Below are 20,067 nucleotides of genomic sequence, written 5' to 3'. Positions count from 1 at the left end.
TTAAAATTATGTGGTATGGATAGTTCTTTACTCTGGATGCATCTACATGACTGTGAGTGGACTGTGAGTGAGTGAGTGAGTGAGTGAGTGAGTGAGTGAGTTGGGTTTAACGCTTGAAACTGTATTCCAGTTATATCACGACGTGACAGCTTGATGTGAGAGGAAAACCCGAAGTGATGCAGGTCTCAGACGTTTACTACTTTGGTGAAACCTAGATCACGGGTATGGTGCTGAAAAACATAGAAACATTATCGAGGCGAACTTGGATTCGAACCTACAATCATAGATTCCTGGCGTGCCGAAGGAACGCAACTCTGCATAGCGAATTGCGGTGCCTTAGGCGGCTGGGCCACCAGTGCCATAAGTCTTAGCGTACGCATTGCACACACATGAATTGCCATTGCAGACATGCTACAACTGTGGAAGGATGGACTACCAACACGGGTGTAAGACTGGAAAACACGTGTCGTGAAACAGGAACATCGTATGTTGTCCTGCCAGATGTCCCTCAACTACCTTGCAAATCACAAGTCTCATAAAACCGGAAACCTCACTTTCCGAACCACAGTCATGACAACGTATTGGCAGTCTGACACAGTTGTATTTATTGAGGACAATATGGGTGTCCGCACTGCAGAGGTCCCACTATGATATTCTGTTTAATAGTCAGAGGATAATCTGGGGAAGTGGCATGCTCTCTACACGCTTGTTGGATAGGCCATAACCGTATCGTGTTTAACTGACTAGGAATCAGGATTTTGTCAAATAATGGTCATTGATTTGACATTATGTGCGATGTTCATTCTTGATTTTGTTAATGAAAAAACGTACTTTGTCAATCTCCTATAAGCATAAAGAATATACTGCATTTTGTTATTGTATAGCGTACAGTGTATTTGGGCACGAATAAAGGATAATTGATGTTATTAATATGAAACTTACTATAGCAAGTCTATTATGATGGGACTAGTATTTCAGGCCACACGGAAATAGATGTCCCCTTCGTTGAATACTTTGATACATTCACTGGAACAAGAGACCTTAATAGATGTCCCCTTCGTTGAATGGTTTGATACATTCACTGAGACTAGAGACGGAAATAGATGTCCCCTTCGTTGAATGGTCAGATACATCCATCGGAAGCGAGAGATGGAGGGAGCTGTCCCTATAAAATGTATAGATGCATCCATTTACAGATGGATGCTCGCCTCGGCGCTGGCGCTACACTGACCCAGGCAATGACTGCACAATGGCGGTCTCCACTAGACAAACAAACATGGCAGACACGTCATGTATTTACTATAGAAAAACGCTAGAACGGGTGGTTAAATTTTTTTCTAAGCATTTTCATAAATGCTCTTGCAATGTATACGTCACGAGAATAACGTCAATTGTTACATTTAGTGAAGGAAAACAATATTTAAGCTGTTTTTAACAGTGATATGTGAGTTAAAATTTCGTGTCAGCTCATTGTTGTTTCGAAATCGTATACATAATACATGGAATTAAACGACCACGTTAATGAAATACCGTTAGCATCTTTATTTTAGCAAATTTTATGACGCAAATGTCGCCGATTATGCTCCGTTTTCTCCCATTGTAAAATGGTGGGTTTAGCGGAATTATAATAACTAGAAAAAACAAACACTTTTGATCCGTAATAATGGTGTTCAATGATAGGGTCTCTCACTGGTTTCGATGTTTGGCCTCTGGATTTTATTCACATAAAAAGCCATTTATTTGACATTTGTCTTCTTATTACACAATGAATTTAATCATAAATAGATGGAATAATTTTGGAAAAATAATTTATTAATTCCAATCTAGTGGTTCTGAACTATGTGTGTGCTTGTAAAAATATCAGGGCTAAATGGCATAATAATAAAGAATATGTTGATAATTTTGAATTAATTTGGTACAGTGAGCTGAAACGGGTGTGTGTGTCATTGTTCACATTTCACTGATGTGACGACCACTTTCGAGTCTCAAAACAGCTTAAATAATGTTTTCCTTCACTAAAAGTAACAATGGACGCTATTCTCGTGACGTATAAATTGCAAGAGCATTTATGAAAATGCTAAGAATTTTTTTTAACCACCCGTCCTAGCGTTTTCCTATGGTAAATACATGTCGTGTCCGCCATGTTTGTTTTTCTGATGGAGGCCGCCATTGTGCAGTCATTGTCTGGGTCAGTGCAGCGCCATCTAACCGACCAGTCCTTGTTTTAGCCCCTTAATGTCGAGCGCAAGAGAGAGTAACAACAAGTACCAGCTTTTAACGTATTTTGGTATGATGCGGTCGGGGATAGAACCCCGGATCTTCCGTTCTCCGGGTGGACGCTCTATCAAAATAAAAAAGATACATTCGTTAATGAGGTGAATACACAGGTGAACACTCATCCTTTGAAATGCTTGAAATATGAGAGGACGAATAGTATTCTTCCAGCTTTGTCACGGCATGGATCTTGGCAATCCAGTGGTTGATAGCATGAGTAACGACCTACGCCGTCGGGTCACTATGACACACAGTCACCCAGTCACACATTGTTATCATCCCCATCAGGCGGCCCTTATGACAAATATATCCACAAAGGAGTTTGTGTCTTTTTGGTAAGGGTGATTATACTTTAACCAAATAGCAAAATTATAAACATGAATTACAAAATTGAAGATGATTGTATACTCAAACTATTCACGTCATGAAGGTTCAACTATAAGGTAATGCATAGGCGACAGGTTATGTATGAATTATTTGCACATTCATTGCATGTGAGTTGACGAGTATATAACGAAGGGAAAACTCACATGAGGTAAATAAGTTAAACGTTATATATAATTATTCACTACACCCTCACTTCAATGTTATAGTCATGATTGATACTTGGAGACAGCGCATTGAAGACATGTCACACATCGCGGCTGGAGACGAGAGTTAGATAAAATTTTAACATCGGCATTATTTCAGCCATATCGTGACTTGCAAAGGGTATACATAATCAATACATTTAAACCAGAAAAGTCTAACACAGATTGAAATTTAAAACAACCATGGAACCATAAAATTACATCACGATACATAACAATACATTATCAAAACGGGCTATAGATCGCCAGCAGCAGGCAACCTTGCTAGGAACCGTGGTGACTTACGATACTTCTGCTACCTTCACGCTTCCCCAGTAGGATATACACCATCCCTTCAGCCGCTGGTGATTGTATGCATTTTTAGACAACCGCTGGCGATTGTATGCAATTTTAGACAAAACTTAAAATAACAAATATTCTACTTAAAGGAGTAGTAGACATAAATATTCTTTGAACGACATGGCCTTATGACATCCCAGATCTGAATTATAGAATGGTAAACCTTCTATTGGTGGCATGCGTCTTATTTTTTAAAACATGCACTGGGTCTACTTACAGTATGGTATATCAGTTGCACGAGGACAACGTGGCTACGACCTCGTCCTAGAGGATACAATGATATATACATGGACGGGGTGTTGACACTACGACCGTACTAGCCATGCAGCTGGAGGTATCTCGATGTGCAGATTTGTGTGGTGAAGACAAAGGGATCGAAGATTTCACATACAAAAGTCCAAACGGATGTAGGGATCGTGCAATTGGATCAGGGCCTGTGTTTAGTAAGATATCTTTTAAACTTCACTCACGTACTGTATCATCTACCTGTGACGATAAAAAATGTAAAGTTGATGAAACACGCGGTGGCAATGTTACTAACCATCAGATGTAATGAAATATGCTTGGAAGTGCGATTTTGAATATATTTTTATTGTCAGTTCAACTGATTGTTCATGGATGTCGTGTTTATTTTATTGTTTGATGTTAGTCAAGTTGTTAACATGTTCACGGATACATTGATAAGGTCAGCTGCGTGCATAAAGCGTATATCCAGCTGCAGCTTACCTGATTGGTTTGATCACACTCGTCAATCTCTATAACAACAACGTTATTTTTAAGCCGGTAGCGAGCGCAGAAAGTCTCTCTCTGCATACATAACATCTGGAAATGCACTTAAATCAGGCTGCAGTGCTGCAGTGCTGTCAAGTGTGACTTTCAGTTTAAGTCATTATCTGATTTAAATGGGGTCATATTTGAATGATTTGAATGAGGCCTTTAAAAGAGTTTCTCATAAAGAAATATAGTGGCTGTGGGTAATGAGAATTAGAACATGATGTTCCACAGAAACTCAAAAATGTATTTGAGCAACAGATAATACATTTAATGCGTCAAATAGTAGATAACAAATACAAACTAGCAATAACAAATTAAAGGTAAATAATGCTGCTGGTGAAGATTATTAAATATAGTAAATGTTTTAAGCGTCAAGTCAATTTCTCATTCCATTTTCGGAAGTTTTATTCAATCCCATCCCCTAACTTGGTCAAAAGCCATCATTATAACATCCAAGAAAGGAGATACAAATAGTTCAGAACCATATCGTGATATGTCACTTCTTTGAGTGTTTAAAAAACTCTACACCAATACTTTAAACTAACAGGCTGGTATTTTGACTGTTTCGTTAATAATTTGTTCGTATTTGTTTGCAAATGATATTGTTCTTTTCTCAGATACTTTCATTGGACTCCCAAAGGAAATAGACGTTTTCGACCATAATTGTGATCCATGGTCATTATAGTTCAATTCAAATAAAACAAACCTTGTTTTATAAAAATGGCGGGAAACGTTCAAAAACAGAAAAAAATGAATATATAAACGTTCTTAGATCAAGGTATTATTCTTCGTAAAATGAGTAAGGTATGTTATTTACGAGAAATCTACATGACAATCATCCGTAGAATATACGGATTTAAAAGCAAAGGAGGCACGGTACATAAACTGTACAAACATATGGTTTAAAATTTGAAAATGTATCATAATGATATCTATTTGACTCTAAAATCCTGCCTATTTTCTTGTTTGGATCGGAGATTTGAGGGTGTTTGAAAGTACAATTGTTAGAAGAGGTACATTTACAAGCATATAAGCGTTTTCTTGGTATTCTAAGCTCTGCACAAACTGATATTGTACCTGGTGAATGTGGACGATATCCTGTTCGTATTTTTACCTTAAGACGTCAAGTCTCATTTTGGCTTAAACTAATCTCCTTGCGTCCGTACCGTTATCCATTGATCAAACCGCAAGTGATTCCCGTAATAAAAAGAACTGGGCTTCGATAATTATAGCTATACTTTTTCATATTAGTCTTGGAAATGCATGGTTAGGGTTAGGAATAATGATGGTTTGCTTTAATCTCTTGTACACCTAAGGGGCAAAGATTGCTTCCAACAAAACTGGAGTGAAAATTTTATGAATAGTAAATTATATATATTTATAAACATCATTTTAGATGAGAAAAATACCTACGATGTGTAGATATTAGGGAACGTCATTATCACAGTTTCGATGCTGCGCTACTATGATCTTTCATTTTATTAAGGTAAATGTAACAAAACTGAACATGAACTAAATATTGTCATAGTAAAAACCTTGAAGAAGAATATCATGTCATGCTTATTTGTCGGTATAACAAAGAACTACGGATGCGTTAACAGTTTCCGAATGCCCATCGAAATGCCCATCATTTTATCATCAACAAGAAACTATAATTTATTGCATAACTTAGCTTTGTTCATCAATCATGCATTGTGAAGAGAAAGCTTGTCTCTCAGCCCATGGCTTGAAGTGATGTAAGTATTATGACCTACAGTTCAGAAATAAACAAACTATTAAAAGCTTTGTAACGACTGTATACCAAGGTGTGTCATTTCAATCAAGGTATCCCGGATCTGGTTTACTGCAAACCCAAAGTCACTTAGGTTAATATAATTGCAGTTGTAATCTACAGGAAGATGTATAGTATTTTGTATTTCTAGACAGACATATTGTTTTTCAAGTCTCACCTTAAATAGAATACACACAAAACGGGAAAATATGTTTCACAACTGAGCCCCTCCGTAATGGAGCTACGAGAGATTTTTTCATTGGACAAATGTAAAATCTTGTACAAAGAAATATATAATATGTACATTCTACATAAAATTAAATAAAAAGTGTAAAGATAAAATAAAATTATCAACTAATATGCATTATGTTGAATCATTTACCTAAGTTCAGTTTGCAAGTTTTGGCAGAAGGTTTTATACAATTCTGGACATGATAGAATGTGTGGCACTTTCTCTACATCCATAAGATGCCTAAAATCACTGCGAGATTGCAAACATTTGTCAAGACAATATTCCGTCAAGTCATTATAGAAGTGGTCTATAATCTAGATGCATCAACATCCGAAACCATCCATAAAGTATTAACAAAAGTCGAACATCATCGCACTGCCTTATTATTCGCCGCGCACATTTATTACATAACAACACGCATAACAACATGCAACACTACTCCAAACACCCAAACACTACCATGCAGTCAGCACAACACTGTCACATTAAGGTAAACTACGGTTATAACGAACTAAAAGGGACTACTAATTTTAGTTCGTTATAACCTTAATTTGTTATAAGCATATATACAGTATAACTACAGCAAATAGTCGGGACTAAAATGTTAGTTCGTTATATCCGTTAGTTCGTTATAAGCGTGTTCGTTATAACCCTTGTTTTCTGTATTTTCAAAACATAACACTGTCACATTGGTTTAAAAATACAACACTGTCATATTGCACACATTCACTCACTCAACAAAACATTAACACCCTGTACTCAAAGCACAACACTGCAATTCTAAAGTCACCACAAAACTTTTCACATTGTTTCCTTACACAACACTATGACATTGAAATACAAAGAACACACATTTTAATCATGTACTCCAAGCAACACAACACTGTCATAGTTTACTCCAAGCAAAAGTACACAACAAACCAACACAACACACATATCCAATAAGCTAGGGTTCATAGGGAAACAGTACCAAGCTACATGAACCGTGCAGTAGATGACGCGTTTGACTATATACAGACTCAACTTTGTATTCTGCGTCATTAGCCAGCTAAACAGCGATGGTGTTTGGGTGTCTTATTCTGGTGTTTGCTCTCTCCGCCCTTCCCCTTGCGGATGGGAGGAGATGTCCCTCCCCACCCCCGGGCATCAACAAGATGAGACGAGGGGTGGATGTAACAACCCTAGATCTTTTGCCGCTTGATCTGACGACTAGCAATCCTGATGGATTCAAGAGACCGATTATTGACTTCACCTGTAATCTGAACCTTACCTGGACCGATCGTAAAAAGGTAAAACGATGCGATAAGCTAATAATTAGTGAATTATTTTACTGAAGTGATGGATTTACAATTTCTAATGTACATCATTTACGATCGAAGTAGGCAGTGAAGTTGTCTACGAAAGGCTAAATATTAACTAACATCTTTCAAAGAGAGTGTGTGAGTAAATTATTATGGTTTTTTAAAAGTATTTCAGCAATATCACGGCGAGGGGCTCCATAAATGGCCTTGTTGGGAATCGAACCTGGTCATTCTGCAAAATGAGCGAACGCTTTAAACAATAGTCTACCTTCCCCATCGACCCTCTTTTAAAAGAACATGCATTGAGACCAAGACATAGACAGAAATAATTTCTCTTGCATACATTGAAATACAATCCTAAATGATCTTACGATTGTTGACTCTGATTGATTAAATTGGAGTTTGGTTTTTTAGAAGGATGGGGATTCATAAGATAAGTACTTATGCATATTTAATTGAATGACGCAAAAGTGTGTTTCAAATCTATATGAATGGAAATTGTGTTTACAAACAGCCTAGCTATCCCAATCCATTATAAAAATACTCGAACGTTTAAACACCTGTCGAAACGACATATAGTATTTATCAAACTCCATATTTAATTACTATCTCAGACAAACAATACTCTTTTCTTGAGCTTTTGTCATCGATCGGGCCGTTTCCTGTACTTTTGAAGTAACCAATTCCGATGTAACCACAAAAATACAAAACAATTCTATATTTTCCAGAACACATACGATCTCCCAGATCAAATATGGGACATACTCAGCGTGCCGGGAGGTTGGTCACATGCTAACGAGAAGATCTTTAAGAACTATAATGAAGTGAAAAAGACAATGGCAGCTAGTGCTGGAATCAGCGTGGGTTTTAAGTATGGCATGTTTTCAGCCAGTGGGTCGTACACCAAGATGCAACACACTCTTACACGTACATCCCAGTATATTGAGGAAGTATCAGCTTACGACGCGGCCTTGAAGATTGACTTTCTACCAGCATTTGACTTGGAGACCAGTAGGTACTTTAAACGCTTTATTGACAGGCTTTCAACAAGCTTTACGAGTAATCCGTCATCTTATTTTAGATTTATTCGTTACTTTGGCACTCATTATTTTACGTCCGGTAACTTCGGTGGAGCCATAAAACTGCACATTGAAACCAAATCAAGCTACTACGATGGGAAGACTACAAGAGATGTACAAGCTCAAGCCAAGGCATCATTTCTCAGTCTGGTGAAAATTAGAGGCAGCGGTTCCAGTTCTAGCAGCCGGATTGATAGAAACTTCAAGAAATCTTCAACTGAATCTCTTAAGTAGGTTTGTTTAGAAATTTTATACATTTTTAAACTAATCCTTTCTCACACTACGCACACCATTATGTGCCCACCCCCAAAACGAGCATGCTGTAAGACAAAAACGTCCATACAACGCATACCGAAACAGATTCTATTGGGCGTTAAAGGCAAAATAATGAGTGAGTGAGTGAGTTGGGTTTAACGCCGCTTTTAACACTTATATCACGGCGTGTCAGCTTAATGTGGGAGGAAAGCCCGAAGTGATGCAGGTCTCAGACGTTTACCACTTCGGTGAAACCCACGAGCACGGGTATGGTGCTGACAAACCTTGAAACATAATCGGGGCGAACCGGGATTCGAACCCACAATCATAGGTTTCTGACGCAACTCTGAACAGCGAATCGCAGCACCTTAGACGACTGGGATACCCGTGCCCCCTAAAGGCAAAATAGTGGAAAATTATATGAATGGATGACGCCATAGGAATGGATGCTGCTCTTCCCATCATTCACACAATTCGAATAGGTGTTGGGTGTAGCCTAACGCCGCACAGCAGTACTCCTGCCACACGACGACAGCCTGTAAATAAACAAGTCTTGACCAGACAATCCTGTAACCGACCAGAATAACCAGTGCCATGATAGCGTGTTTACTAATTGTGTTGCAACTGAAAACGATATGTTAATTTTGAACTTATTTTCAGCACTATTTTGCCTTTTACGCTCAATTGAATCTGTTTTCGCCAATATCATAGAGACTGGTTGTGCTCCGACGTTTTGTATATTTTTGTAGTTGACTCTGCATAATTTATAAATGCTCCAGAGCGTAGGATGAAACTAGGGGACTCGGGGTCCTCCAGCAAAAAGTGAGTGAGTGAGTGGGTGAGTATGGTTTTACGCCGCCTTCAGCAATTTTCCAGCAATATCACGGCGGGGGACACCAGATATGGGCTGCAAAACTTGTACCCATGTTGGGAATCGAACCCGGGTTTCCGGCGCGACGAGCGAACGTTTTAACCACTAGGCTACCCGTCCGCCCACAGCAAAAGGTTCACCAGTTTGAGTAAATATAGAACGCCAACGCTGGACAATAACCAGTCGTGATATCAGATTCCATTGGGCGTAAAAAATTAAATTGTGACGGGGCATACAAATTTTCAGGAGGTTTTAAACAGAACTCAGAATAAAATGGGGTAACAATTGAAAAACTACAGATAAAGGTCATGCATCATATAAGTATGAGATCGGTGGGGTAGCCCTATGGTAGAAGAGTTGACCCTGGTTCGATTCTTTACGTGGGTACATGTTCGAAGCCCAGTTCTAATATCCTCAGCAGCTATATGGCTTGAACAAGCGGTGTACAAGTCTACCCATTCGCCTATATGATAATAATTATATCCGATATCTAATACATTTTTAAGGTACTTCGGTGGTGATGTCAATCTACTTTCAAAAGGTCTAAGCACTTGGCAACCTACAGTCATAACAAACCCATGGCTCTTTTCGGGGGAAATAGCTTCTCTCAGTGACTTTGTTGAGGATGCGACCAAAAAGAAGTCTTTCGAGCGTGCGGTAAGTAGCTATATCAACAAGGCCAACCTCCGGGAAATCGAGCGACTTTTGATTGCATCAGCATTATTCAGTGGCGTACAATCACTTCTCACACGAGTAAGAGCAGAACTGAAAAAGATTGAGCCAACCCAGAGCATTGTGGACCAGCTTGGCAAAGAAGTTGCACTGGATTTTCAAGTCCCTTCGTGGTTTACCGATGACCTACAGTTATGCTTCAAGTGGTATGCAGATGGAGATGCTGGCCAGTGTGGTGGAGGGGTTGGTAGACTTCTATGTGCACCACCTGGACGAATGACTCAAGTCTACAGAGATGACACTGACAGAAGGGCAGGAGGATGTAGAATGAGTTGGGGACTCATTCCGAAAAGTAAGACGCAGCCATTGTGGTTCCATTCAGTAAAACTCTGCTACAGATGGTATGCTGATGGAGATGCTGGCAGTTGTGGATACTCACGAGACACCTACTGCGCATCCTTTGGAACATATACTAGAATATACAGGGATGACACCGACAGGCGACCTGGTGGATGTCGAATGTCCTGGAAGCTGTCTGTTGCCAGCACATCCCCGAAGTGGCTGAAGAATGCCAAGCTGTGCTACAGTTGGTATGCTGACGGTGACGGTGGTCAGTGTGGTGGAGGGGTGGCTCAAGATCTCTGCGCCAAGGCCAACCAGTGGACGACGTACTACCGGGACGACACTGATAGACGGCCTGGGGGATGTCGGATGAGCTGGGGCATCAAACTATGATGACTCTAGTCCAGTGGCTTCAAATTACAACGTGTTTGTTTTTCACGCTCGTATTAATAAAGCCACAAGCTAACTAAAACATGGCGTCTTGTTGTATTTAGTGCATGTAAGCGAATTTAACACTTATAGATAGAAAAGGGTAAACGATTAATTCATATGGCCAAAATGCCATAAGTGTCCCACAATTTAATACCCTGTATGTGTATGTGCGTGTTTGTGGTGGTGACGTGTGTGGGGGGAGGGGTAGGTGGTCGGGATGGGTGGTATTGTGGTAGTGAGGGTGGCATGTGTTTACAGACAGGCTATATTATTAGCCAGTGCTTTAAAAGACTATGGTTTTCTAAAAGAGGAGGCAAAAGGGATTTGATGTCGAACGTACCATTATCTGATTGCCATACCTTGCCATGTGTTATTGTGTCACTATGAGTATCAGTTATATTTAATTTATTTAACCAGACTGAATATCAGTATTCATGTATTGTCCCTGAAGATGAAGGTTAACTTATATTTTTACTAAGTAAATACGGCCACAGTCATATTCATTCCATCATACAGACGCAAACTTGGAATTGCATTTGGGTTCTGGGGGTCGGCGATGTACATCTTCCCGAGGCAAGGGAGTTAACTGACTATAAAAATCCAGTTTCCTTCCTTGCCTAACTAGGCTCGAATTATGGAGCTATATTTTGGCTGGTCTAACGAGTCTAAGCATAGTCCAATCAAAACCACGTTACGAAAAGATCATCCGGTTCGTTAACTGCCGTACAGATTTTGGTCGATTGCAGGATTTGCAAAGCATGTATACCGCCAACTCGGCCGCAACAGATGTTTTCCCAATCTTTTCAGGTTTTTAATCACGGTGCTCACGTGATTTGATGCACTTTGCGAAGTAAGAGCCGTTTATTAAAAAATACATCTTGATTATCGATTAGATCGTCTTGACCTGGCGACGCCATTTTGTGTGAAGCAAATGCAAGTGATATGAGAAATGGAATTTGATTGGTCAGTAGGAGGTATATAGAAGGGACATAACTCGTAATAGCCAATGGTGAGGCTACGATCGAGCCCAGAAGTTCCAGCCTAGTTCGGCAAGGGTGGAAACTGGACTTTACAGTCAGTTAACTGACTTGCCTCGGGAAGATGGCGACGTACTCTGAGAGGTCAAAGCAGTGTCACCTCACCAGGAAGGGCCATTTTCGATGCCCCAAAATAGTATCACGTGTGAGGCCCCTCCTCATAATGTCAATCACCATTTCGTCTGGTCTGGTTAAAAAGCCGCCGTGATGTAGCTTGAATATCGCTGACGGTCAACAATTGAACCTGAATCAGCAAAACCAGTGATTATCAACATAAGCAACGATAACATGAGATACGACGACACATAATCAGCCAGGTTGCTCATATTCTTATAAATAGGACCCGTGAAGATCCGTCCAGAATAGGTCTTCAGCAACCCATGCTTGCCGTAAAAGGAGACTATGCTTGTCGTCAGAGGCGACTAACGGGATCGGGTGGTCAGGCTCGCTGGATTGTCTGGTTCAGACTCGATTATTTACAGACCGTCGTCATATAGCTGGAATATTGCTGAGTGCGGCGTTACACAACAAACAAACAGTCGTATAAATAGCATGGGTTAATCAGAACTTATTATATTCCAGACTCCTCGTAGAATTCAAGATAATGGGAGTATTCACATTGGTGGCATGATATTGATAGACACAGGTGCTGTATAAAACTCGAGTTAAAACTTTGTTGTATTCTGGACAATGGAGGCATACCCTCGAAACCTGTTTATCCCGTTCAACACGGTCAAGTGAGTACACGCTTTCGAAACGATTTCGATTCCCAACATGTGTAAGCCTATTTCTTGTGTTCACCGTCGTAATAATGCTGGAATATTGCGCTGCGCGGTATGAGACCGTCTCACTTCAGACCACTGCATGTCCTATATATGAACTTCATATTACAATGTCAACGCTTATTGCTTCAAATCAATAGTTTGACTCTACGCGAAAATGTGTAAGCTGCTGCAACATTTACCGGAACATGTATATATGCAGCTGTCGCCGTGGGGGTTCCTATCACCGATACACTGGTGTTTTGTTGACACTGCACCTTGGCTTCTCACCATTGCTCCATTATCAAAACATGCTCACTAAACGAACGTGTTTTTCCATACACACCTTTACAACGTTACGAAAGCTGGCACCTATAATGGTGGTTAAATCTCTGTAACATACAGTAAAGCTAAAGTTTCTATCAATGTATAAGTTGAAGAAACATAACATATGATGTATATGTCTCATGAAATTAGTAAAGCTGAGGTCAGCTGCTCTAGAGTCATTTGAGCCATGGCTCCCCTTAGCCCGAAACGACTCCCCCCCCCCCCCCCCCCCCCCCCCTTTCCCCCCTCTGTCGAAGGCCCAGATAACTAACCAGGCTCCTCGAATGACTCCTCCATTTGTTTTGAACGTTACAAATGTTTTGACACTAATTGTGCAACAGTCTGTTGTGGATACTGTTGATCCTAATATGAAAGAATCGGATATAGAATAGGGGGAGTAGTTTGAGCCTGATAGCAAAGAATTGGATATAGAACAGGGGGAATAGTTTGTGTCTGATACTCCAGAATTGGTTATAGAACAAGGGGAGTAGTTTGAGCCTTACATCAAAGAATTGGATATAGAATAGGGGGAGTAGTTTGAGCCTGATAGCAAAGAATTGGATATAGAACAGGGGGAATAGTTTGTGTCTGATACTCCAGAATTGGTTATAGAACAAGGGGAGTAGTTTGAGCCTTACATCAAAGAATTGGATATAGAATAGGGGGAGTAGTTTGAGCCTGATATCAAAGAATTGGATATAGAATAGGGGGAGTAGTTTGAGCCTTACATCAAAGAATTGGATATAGAATAGGGGGAGTAGTTTGAGCCTGATATCAAAGAATTGGATATAGAATAGGGGGAGTAGTTTGAGCCTTACATCAAAGAATTGGATATAGAATAGGGGGAGTAGTTTGAGCCTGATATCAAAGAATTGGGTATAGAACAGGGGGAGTAGTTTGAGTCTGATACTCAAGAAATGGATATAGAATAGGGGGAGTAGTTTGAGCCTGATACTCAAGAGTTGGAAATAGAACAGGGGGAGTAGTTTGAGCCTGATATTCAAGAAATGGATACAGGACTCCGGGAGTATTTTGAAAATAAACAATAGGTTAAAAAGCGTATAGTGTTTTAGGAGAGGCACCTGGAGTTTTTTCCAAATAAAGTTAAATATAAAACTGTAATAAAATAACTGATACTTAAACATCTGACACACAATATTGGGGATTGTTCTTAACCTGACATTTCCGAATAGAAAATGAGGAAGAGGGTTGAAAGCCTTTATTATACAAGATATGTTTGATCTTTTCTGTAATCATTTTAGTTCAAAACAAGGGGAGTCATTTGGGCCCAGTAGGGTTAGCTGAGTCTAGAGGGAGTGTTTTGAGCCTGGCTAGGGGAGTCATGTGAGCCTAGGCCCATATGACTCTCGAGTCAAATTTAGAGGAAGTCGTTTGAGCCTACTGCACCGGTTCCAAAACATATACATGTACTTTTACAACAAAATGCCATGCAACAAACTGCAGGAAATATACAACACATGTGACAAGGTGCAGGAAATACACAACACATGTGACAATATGCAGGTAATATACAACACATGTGACAAGTTGCAAATAATACACAACACATGTGACAAGGTGCAGGAAATACACAACACATGTGACAATGTGCAGGAAATATACAACACATGTGACAATGTGCAGGAAATATACAACACATGTGACAAGGTGCAGATAATACACACATGTGACAAGGTGCAGGAAATATACAACACATGTGACAAGTTGCAGCAAATATGCAAAACATGTGACAAGGTGCAGATAATGCACAACACATGTGACAAGGTGCAGATATTACACACATGTGACAAGGTGCAGGTAATACACAACACATGTGACATGTTGCAGATAATACACAACACATGTGACAAGGTGCAGGAAATATACAACACATGTGACAAGGTGGAGGAAATACACATACATGTGACAAGTTGCAGATAATACACAACACATGTGACAAACTGCAGGTAATATACAACACATGTGACAAGGTGCAGATAATACACAACACACGTGACAAGGTGCAGATAATACACAACACATGTGACAGTATGCAGGTAATACATAACATATGTGACAAGGTGCAGGAAATATACATACATGTGACAAGGTGTCTCCTGTTACCAGGTATGGGTTTTGTCAAAGCATTTGTTATGATAAAACACTGGTTATATTACCAAATATACCAAATATTATGTTGTTATTTTCAATAACATAACATTTACATCACTTTATACAGTTATACAGGTTGTTTTTCCTATTAGTATATGTATGTAGTATTTCACGGCTATTACACGGCTGGAATAATGCATAGGTATAGGATCGTTGAAAGGTTATAGATATCACATTCTTGAGATGGACAGGGGCAGGGGTGGCAGGGGTGACAGAGGAGAGTGGTTGGTGGTGACAGAGGAGAGTGGTTGGTGTTGACAGAGGAGAGTGGTAGGGGTGACAGAGGAGAGTGGTTGGTGGTGACAGAGGAGAGTGGTAGGGGTGACAGAGGAGAGTGGTTGGTGGTGACAGAGGATAGTGGTTGGTGGTGACAGAGGAGAGTGGTAGGGGTGACAGAGGAGAGTGGTAGGTGGTGACCGAGGAGAGTGGTAGGTGGTGACAGAGGAGAGTGGTAGGGGTGACAGAGGAGAGTGGTTGGTGGTGGCAGAGGAGAGTGGTTGGATGTGACAGAGGAGAGTGGTTGGTGGTGGCAGAGGAGAGTGGTTGGTGTTGACAGAGGAGAGTGGTTGGTGGTGGCAGAGGAGAGTGGTTGGTGGTGGCAGAGGAGAGTGGTTGGTGGTGACAGAGGAAAGTGGTAGGTGGTGACAGAGGAGAGTGGTAGGTGGTGACAGAGGAGAGTGGTTGGTGGTGACAGAGGAGAGTGGTTGGTGTTGACAGAGGAGAGTGGTAGGTGGTGACAGAGGAGAGTGGTTGGTGGTGACAGAGGAGAGTGGTTGGTGGTGGCAGAGGAGAGTGGTAGGTTTTGACAGAGGAGAGTGGTAGGTGGTGACAGAGGAGAGTGGTTGGTGTTGACAGAGGAGAGTGGTAGGTGGTGACAGAGGAGAGTGGTTGGTGGTGGCAGAGGAGAGTGGTTGGTGTTGACAGAGGAGAGTGGTAGGTGGTGACACAGGAGAGTTGTTGGTGTTGACAGAGGAGAGTAGTAGGTTTTGACAGAGGAGAGTGGTTGGTGTTGACAGAGGAGAGTGGTAGGTGGTGGCAGAGGAGAGTGGTAGGTTTTGACAGAGGAGTGTGGTAGGTTTTGACAGAGGAGAGTGGTGGGTTTTGACAGAGGAGAGTGGTTGGTGTTGACAGAGGAGAGTGGTTGGTGTTGACAGAGGAGAGTGGTTGGTGGTGACAGAGGAGAGTGGTTGGTGTTGACAGAGGAGAGTGGTTGGTGGTGACAGAGGAGAGTGGTTGGTGTTGACAGAGGAGAGTGGTAGGTGTTGACAGAGGAGAGTGGTTGGTGGTGACAGAGGAGAGTGGTTGGTGTTGACAGAGGAGAGTGGTTGGTGGTGACAGAGGAGAGTGGTTGGTGTTGACAGAGGAGAGTGGTTGGTGTTGACAGAGGAGAGTGGTAGGGTGACAGAGGAGAGTGGTAGGTGTTGACAGAGGAGAGTGGTAGGTGGTGACAGAGGAGAGTGGTTGGTGGTGACAGAGGAGAGTGGTAGGTTTTGACAGAGGAGAGTGGTAGGTTTTGACAGAGGAGAGTGGTAGGTGGTGACAGAGGAGAGTGGTTGGTGGTAACAGAGGAGAGTGGTTGGTGTTGACAGAGGAGAGTGGTAGGTGGTGACAGAGGAGAGTGGTTGGTGTTGACAGAGGAGAGTGGTAGGTGGTGACAGAGGAGAGTGGTTGGTGGTGGCAGAGGAGAGTGGTTGGTGTTGACAGAGGAGAGTGGTTGGTGTTGACAGAGGAGAGTGGTTGGTGTTGACAGAGGAGAGTGGTTGGTGTTGACAGAGGAGAGTGGTAGGGTGACAGAGGAGAGTGGTAGGTGTTGACAGAGGAGAGTGGTAGGTGGTGACAGAGGAGAGTGGTTGGTGGTGACAGAGGAGAGTGGTAGGTTTTGACAGAGGAGAGTGGTTGGTGTTGACAGAGGAGAGTGGTAGAGGTGACAGAGGAGAGTGGTTGGTGTTGACAGAGGAGAGTGGTAGGTTTTGACAGAGGAGAGTGGTAGGTTTTGACAGAGGAGAGTGGTTGGTGTTGACAGAGGAGAGTGGTTGGTGGTGACAGAGGAGAGTGGTAGGTTTTGGCAGAGGAGAGTGGTGGGTTTTGACAGAGGAGAGTGGTTGGTGTTGACAGAGGAGAGTGGTAGGTGTTGACAGAGTAGAGTGGTTGGTGGTGACAGAGGAGAGTGGTTGGTGTTGACAGAGGAGAGTGGTAGGTGGTGACAGGTGGTTGGTAGATTTGACTGAAGAGAGTTGTAGGTGGTGACAGGAGTGAGTGGTAGGTGTGACAGGAGTGAGTGGTAGATTTGACTGAAGAGAGTTGTAGGTGGTGACAGGAGTGAGTGGTTGGTGTTGTGGAGGAGAGTTGTAGGTAGTGAGAGTCGTAGATTTGACTGGGGAGTATTATAGATGAATGCGGTTTGTCGAATGAATCGAATAACTGACATGTATTGGACCAGCAATCGCTAGTTTCCACAGTTTATCAACGTTTGTCTGAATCAATGTATTAAAATAATGACAGCCTGGCCAAATACCTTATCATTAGGTTCATCTTTACATTTTTAAAACCTAACATTAGCTTTGGGGAATATATATTTATGCCTCCAAACGTATCCCGTCCCGTTATTAAGCTCCGAACTAGTAAAAGTTACCTGTGGAAAACGACAGATGGGTTAATATTATTTTCAACAATAGATTGTGTACTTTAGCCGAGGGTGCCAAGTACAGCTGCTGTGCCTCTCCATCCTGGTCAAGGTGGGGCAAATACATCACACAAGGCAGCTGTGCAAGACATATAGAATACTAAACGAGCTCCCGTGTAATACCAATTTTATGAAACGAGTGAATAGTTCTGGTATCTGACGAGCGAAAGCGAGTCAGATACCACAACTATTCACGAGTTTCATAAAAATGGTTTTACACGAGAGCGAGTTTAGTATTTTATTTATTACTTGTCATTTATAATGTTTTTAGAATTATACTGTTGAGTGTAAATAGGCCGACACCTACACGATCCATGGCATAATCCAATTGAGTTTAACAGAATAATACTTCAAACACGTCAAAAGTTGAAACGTATGAATTTAATATCATACAATGGTCCACCTTTAGAATTCAGGCGTTCGTCCCACAAAATTATCGTAGTGCTAAGGCTATCACAACTCACATAATTTAACTTAGACTAAAGACTCTCGTTGCGCTAGAGTACGATCGCCTTGTGGAACGGGGCCTTGCAGCTCAAAGTTTACAATCACGTCACAGTACCCGATGACGTAATTTGTTGAATTTTGTTGCAAGATCCATCGGCGAGTCAAAGCAATGTGACGTCAGCCAAGCAACAAGGTTGCTGGGGTCATCGAGTGTCCATAAGCTCCTCCCAGTGATCTATCATCTCCACACGCAATGTCGTTGAATACGCCAAGGGATGTTGAGAGCTTTCAATATTTGTTCGTGAAACGTGTTCCGAGAGTACATAAGCACTTGTTTTGGTATTACACAATGTGTAATAAAGCTGTATGTTTATTAAACGGGTGATCTCTTCACGGGCAAGTAATAAAAGTCATTACGTGCGACATGCGCTGCATCCGTCACACCAGGTACTGTTTATGAAAACACAAATTGTGACTATGTTATCATGGGTTCCCAGGGAACCATTTCTATGTCGGATGTTCTAGAATTATTAATTTTTTAAGACAGATATTTTGACATAAATATGCTATAATGCCACTGTTTCTTTTCTTAATAGCAGCAGAATCTCTGCACTCTACACATCAGACGTCATTATAAATATACATTTCGTGTTCAGCTTCAACAAAATCAGAGGGGCGGTCGGGTAGCCTGGTGGTTAAAGCGTTCGCTCGTCACGCCGAATACCCGGGTTCGATTCCCGACATGGGTACAATGTGTGAAGCCCATTTCTGGTGTCCCCCGCTGTGATATTGCTGGAATATTGCTAAAAGCGGCGTCAAACCATACTCACTCACTCAACAAAATCAGTAAATGCGTTATCCTGTAACTGAATTTTCTGATCTATCACTTGATTGTCTGGTTTGTTTATATGCCGCATGGCGGCGTCAGGCAACAAACAAACACTTACCATTTTCTGCAAATTGAATGAGTGGCAGGTGCTACCGGTAGGGCAGAAAATGTTTATACTCTTTTGGGGGAAACCTAGTGTCATTACTGATTTTCAGCGATCCATTCACTTAATTTCATTCCTATTTTGTGCCGTTTACGCCCAATGAAATCTGTTTCGGCGGATAATCGATACTGCTTGTTTTCTTGCGTTGAAGTTTAATACATAAATTAAAAAGTATGCAAACATTATCTCTTTCCGTTGACCTGCTTCCGTGCTACTAAGTAGTCGAGGCGTCTACACGACGTCTCACCAGCTACTCCAAGGCCAACCAAATAAAGAAAACCAGCAGAGCTACCAAACTATGGAATATGTACATAAAGATCACAACCCGCATCTGCGTGATGTACAGTGTTTGGTTCCGGTGAGAATGTTCCGGGTTCATTACGATGCAAACTTTATAGGGATTGTGTCTCTGTAATTTGTGTGGCTATTTCTATTTAAAGTGTGTAAATATTCCATAGTTAGGTAGCTCACTGCTGGTTTTCTTTGGTACGTCTGGTCCCTTGAATTGATACCGGTCATCGCGGCAACAAGGAAGTAAGGTGCAGACTGCACAGCACAACGACCCGTGAGTCACAAGTTTACTGCGTTAACACGGGTATTGCATCGACATAACTATTTACAAGGCCTCTAAAACGTTCAGTAGCCCCGGAACCTTGCAGGCAATACGAGAGATCCTGCAGGATCAGCTAACGCCGGGGTTTGGCTCGACGAGTTGA

The 20,067-nt window shown here is 41.4% G+C and overlaps 2 protein-coding genes across 2 annotated transcripts; one reads left to right on the top strand and one right to left on the bottom strand.

Annotated features, from left to right (window-relative positions):
* Positions 1-7,035: 7,035 nt before the first annotated feature.
* On the top strand, positions 7,036-10,954 carry LOC139468765 (perivitellin-2 67 kDa subunit-like). Its single transcript, XM_071250898.1, has 3 exons — positions 7,036-7,269; positions 8,010-8,590; positions 9,993-10,954. The coding sequence occupies exons 1-3, from the start codon at positions 7,039-7,041 to the stop codon at positions 10,891-10,893; spliced, it is 1,713 nt and encodes a 570-aa protein (XP_071106999.1). The 5' UTR covers positions 7,036-7,038; the 3' UTR covers positions 10,894-10,954.
* A 4,393-nt stretch (positions 10,955-15,347) lies between these two features.
* On the bottom strand, positions 15,348-17,657 carry LOC139467481 (uncharacterized). Its single transcript, XM_071249027.1, has one exon. The coding sequence runs from the start codon at positions 17,655-17,657 to the stop codon at positions 15,348-15,350; it is 2,310 nt and encodes a 769-aa protein (XP_071105128.1).
* Positions 17,658-20,067: the final 2,410 nt, after the last annotated feature.

The sequence above is a fragment of the Haliotis cracherodii genome, unplaced genomic scaffold (genome assembly GCF_022045235.1).
Source record: "Haliotis cracherodii isolate W230 unplaced genomic scaffold, xgHalCrac1.p SCAF_2, whole genome shotgun sequence".
NCBI classification, from domain to species: Eukaryota; Metazoa; Mollusca; class Gastropoda; order Lepetellida; family Haliotidae; genus Haliotis; species Haliotis cracherodii.
This window is presented reverse-complemented; position numbering and strand designations above follow the sequence as displayed.